We start from the raw sequence: 3,170 nt of genomic DNA on the forward strand, positions 1-3,170 counted from the left end.
GAGCAGCAACAATCTTTTTCAGTACACCAGGTTGCAGAAAATGTTTGAGCAGCCCAACCCCACTCAGTCCCCGTGGCCTGTAATGAGTAATTTCTTCACATTCCACAAGATAATGACTGAGAGTGTGCTTCCTTAGCCCGCCACATAGTCTGCAGCATGTTTCTGATGGACTGGCCGCTGGCAGCACCTCCCAAAGGTATCGGTCCTGAATCCTTAGTCTGCTATACGTTGTTTATTCTCTTCTGCTCTCTAGACCAAGGAGTTTATAATCAGGTGGTTTTCCTTCAGTAATTTCAAGATATTTTCTTATTGATGTGTGTTTCTTTGAGCATCTCTATTCTCTCATTGTAACTCTTCATTATTTCCATTCCAACAGAGTCCTTCAACATATTCAGGGATGGTGTCAGTTTGTAGTCTACTCTGTCCTTCCATGCACCTTCTTTAGCGAGCTCATCACCTCTCTCATTGCCTCTGATTCCAATATGTGAAGGCACCCATATGGATGCAACCATTCTGCCTGCTTGTTTGATCTGTGACAGCAGGTCTATAGCTCTTCTCACTATGGTGTTTGCTTCAGCTTTTCTTGGTGTTAGAGATTGCAGGGCACTCAGGCTGTCTGTTGCTATTATGGCATTGTCCTTATTCCTTTTTATAATGCTTAGTGCAGCCGTAATACCCAACAGTTCTGACTGTAGTACGGAGCATCCATCTGACGATCGTAGGGACAGAAAGTGTACCTCTGCTCCATTCTGATACACAGTTACCCCGCTTCCTGCTCTCCCATCTTCCAGAAGTGATCCATCTGTGTAATAATGAACTCGTTCCCCTTGAATACTGTCCAGCCTCTGAAAATAGTCATTCTTCAACAATGCAGGATTCATCTCTTCCTTTTTCTCTTTTAAAGTTGAAAGCAGTATCTCAGTCTTTGGTATACTCCATGGCGGAATGCTTTTTACATCTATCTTGGTTACGTCTAGATATTCTTTCATGCTAGAGGCCTCTATTAGTTGTCTTGCTGCGGTAACCCAACCGTTCTTTAGTCTTTTAGGGTAGCTGTGAATTAGAGTATCTCTTGTTAATCCATCGTCATCTGTCATGATAGACCTATACAACTGGATGATCGCTGTTATTGCTAATCTATGATGTACTGGCTTCAAACATGCCTCATTCCTCAATATTTCTTGCCTGACGCTTTTAGGTGCCCATAGTTTACTTCTTGCTGCCTTGTTCTGGATGATTTCTAGGATACCAATATAGCTCTTCCTTAGTGGCAGCAACATGCTACTACTGTAATCAATTATTGATCTTATCATAGATGTATAGAGTTTCTTTACCTTTCGTACACATGCACCCACCGAGCCACATGCTACTTTCCAAAGAAGGCGCAACCTCATTGCTGAAGCCTGAACTATTCTCTTAACTTCATACAATTTATGACACCTGTTACTGAGTATGACACCCATGTACTTGTACTGGGCTACCTTCTCTATTCTTTGCCCTAGTATGTGCAGTATCAAGGGGTTGCTTGTGTCCCTTGCTATCATCTTTGTTTTTTCAGGTGATATGACTAATCCTATGCTGTTACATAATGATGTGCAAGCCCTAATTGCCCTTTTTATTCTCTTATCTGTGCTAGCTTGTACCACTATGTCATCTGCATATATGGTTATTATGATTCCTGGTATATTAATTTTCCCAAGTACATTAATTAGAATATTAAAAAGAGTAGGTGACAGAACACCTCCCTGAGGGGTACCTAATTCCATTTTTTCCCATCTTCATTGTACGCCTTCAAAGTAGACACAACTGACTCTATCTATTAGGTAGTCCATTATGAGCTGTAGGAGTCTTCCTTCTGTCATTTTTGTTAGCTCAGTCAAAATAATTATATGGCTAGCCCTATCAAAGGCCCCCTTTAAATCTATGAAAACTGTGTATTTCAACCCTAAGGCTGCACTTACTCTATGAATACAGTGGTGTGTGCTCCTCCCAGGTATGTAGCCATATAAATTCTTTGACAGCTTTTTCCTAATAAAGCAATTGAGCCTGTTTAGTAACATTCTTTCAAATACCTTGCACAGACATGATGTTAATGAAATGGGTCGAAATTCACCTGGCTTTCCTGGTTTTGGTACTGGTATTGTGAGGGACTTCTTTCATGCTTTAGGTATGGGCTGCCCTGACCATATCATGTTGTAAAGTTTCAGAACTGGATTTCCACTCACTGTTGTGTGGAACCTGATAGCATTATATGTAATCCCATCTAATCCGGGTGCAGTAGACTTCCCACTTTCCTGCAGCTCTTGTTCTGTGAAGGGTTTGTCATCACACTTCCCTATCTTCTTGAGCGCTGCTCTTAACCTCTTTATTTTCTTCCTTATCCTTTTTTCAACTGCCATTCTAACCTTGATAGGTAATGCATCATTGCTTGCATCACATGCCCACTTTGTCATAAGTTCATTTGCTCTTTCTCTCGGATTCGGATGGAGTGGTTCTCTGTTTTTCTTCCCTTGGGCTATCTTCACTCGACTTGCGACCTCACAAGGAGGTGTTTTTTCATTGATGCCTTGCATAAAATTAATCCAGTACTTCTCTCTTGAGTTCTTTTTAACGTCTTGCTCTTGTTTCTCTAGTCTTCTATATATTGTTAGGTTTTCTGGGCTGGGTTTATTCCTCCACTTCTTCTTTGTCTTGCTATACTGCCTGTTTATTCTCTTCACTGCATCATATACATTATACCAGCTTGTTAGTGGCTTTTGTGGTTCTCTTCTCTGCTGATGTGTGCGCTCTAGCACTTCCTCTTCTAGCCTTTTTATAAGATCCTCATTATACTTGTCACTGCTTTTGGCTTCATAGCCATCATACCAAACATTCATACTTTTTCTGATGCTGTCTTCTTATTTTTTGGTACGTTGATTTTATTTTGTGCTGTAATCTTTCTTTTAAAGGTTTTGTTCAGTACAATCTCTGCATAGATGCCAAAGTGGTCTGAGGTTAGGGTATCCACTATCTCACACCTGTGTTGCAGATCTGTATCTCCAACTATACAGATGTAGTCAAGCTTGTTTCCTTTAATATGTGTTGTTTCTGCATCATTTAGAATTCTTATATTGTTTTCTCTGCTCATGAGTTGCTTGTACATATGTATGCCATTTACATTCCTCCTCCCT

The 3,170-nt window shown here is 40.6% G+C and overlaps 1 protein-coding gene across 1 annotated transcript; it reads right to left on the minus strand.

Annotated features, from left to right (window-relative positions):
* Positions 1-293: 293 nt before the first annotated feature.
* Positions 294-1,766, minus strand: LOC137639598 (uncharacterized). The gene has a single exon (XM_068371859.1). It carries the CDS (start codon positions 1,764-1,766, stop codon positions 294-296), a length of 1,473 nt encoding a protein of 490 aa, XP_068227960.1.
* Between the last annotated feature and the right edge of the window lie 1,404 nt (positions 1,767-3,170).

Source organism: Palaemon carinicauda, chromosome 4 (assembly GCF_036898095.1).
Source record: "Palaemon carinicauda isolate YSFRI2023 chromosome 4, ASM3689809v2, whole genome shotgun sequence".
NCBI lineage: Eukaryota > Metazoa > Arthropoda > Malacostraca > Decapoda > Palaemonidae > Palaemon > Palaemon carinicauda.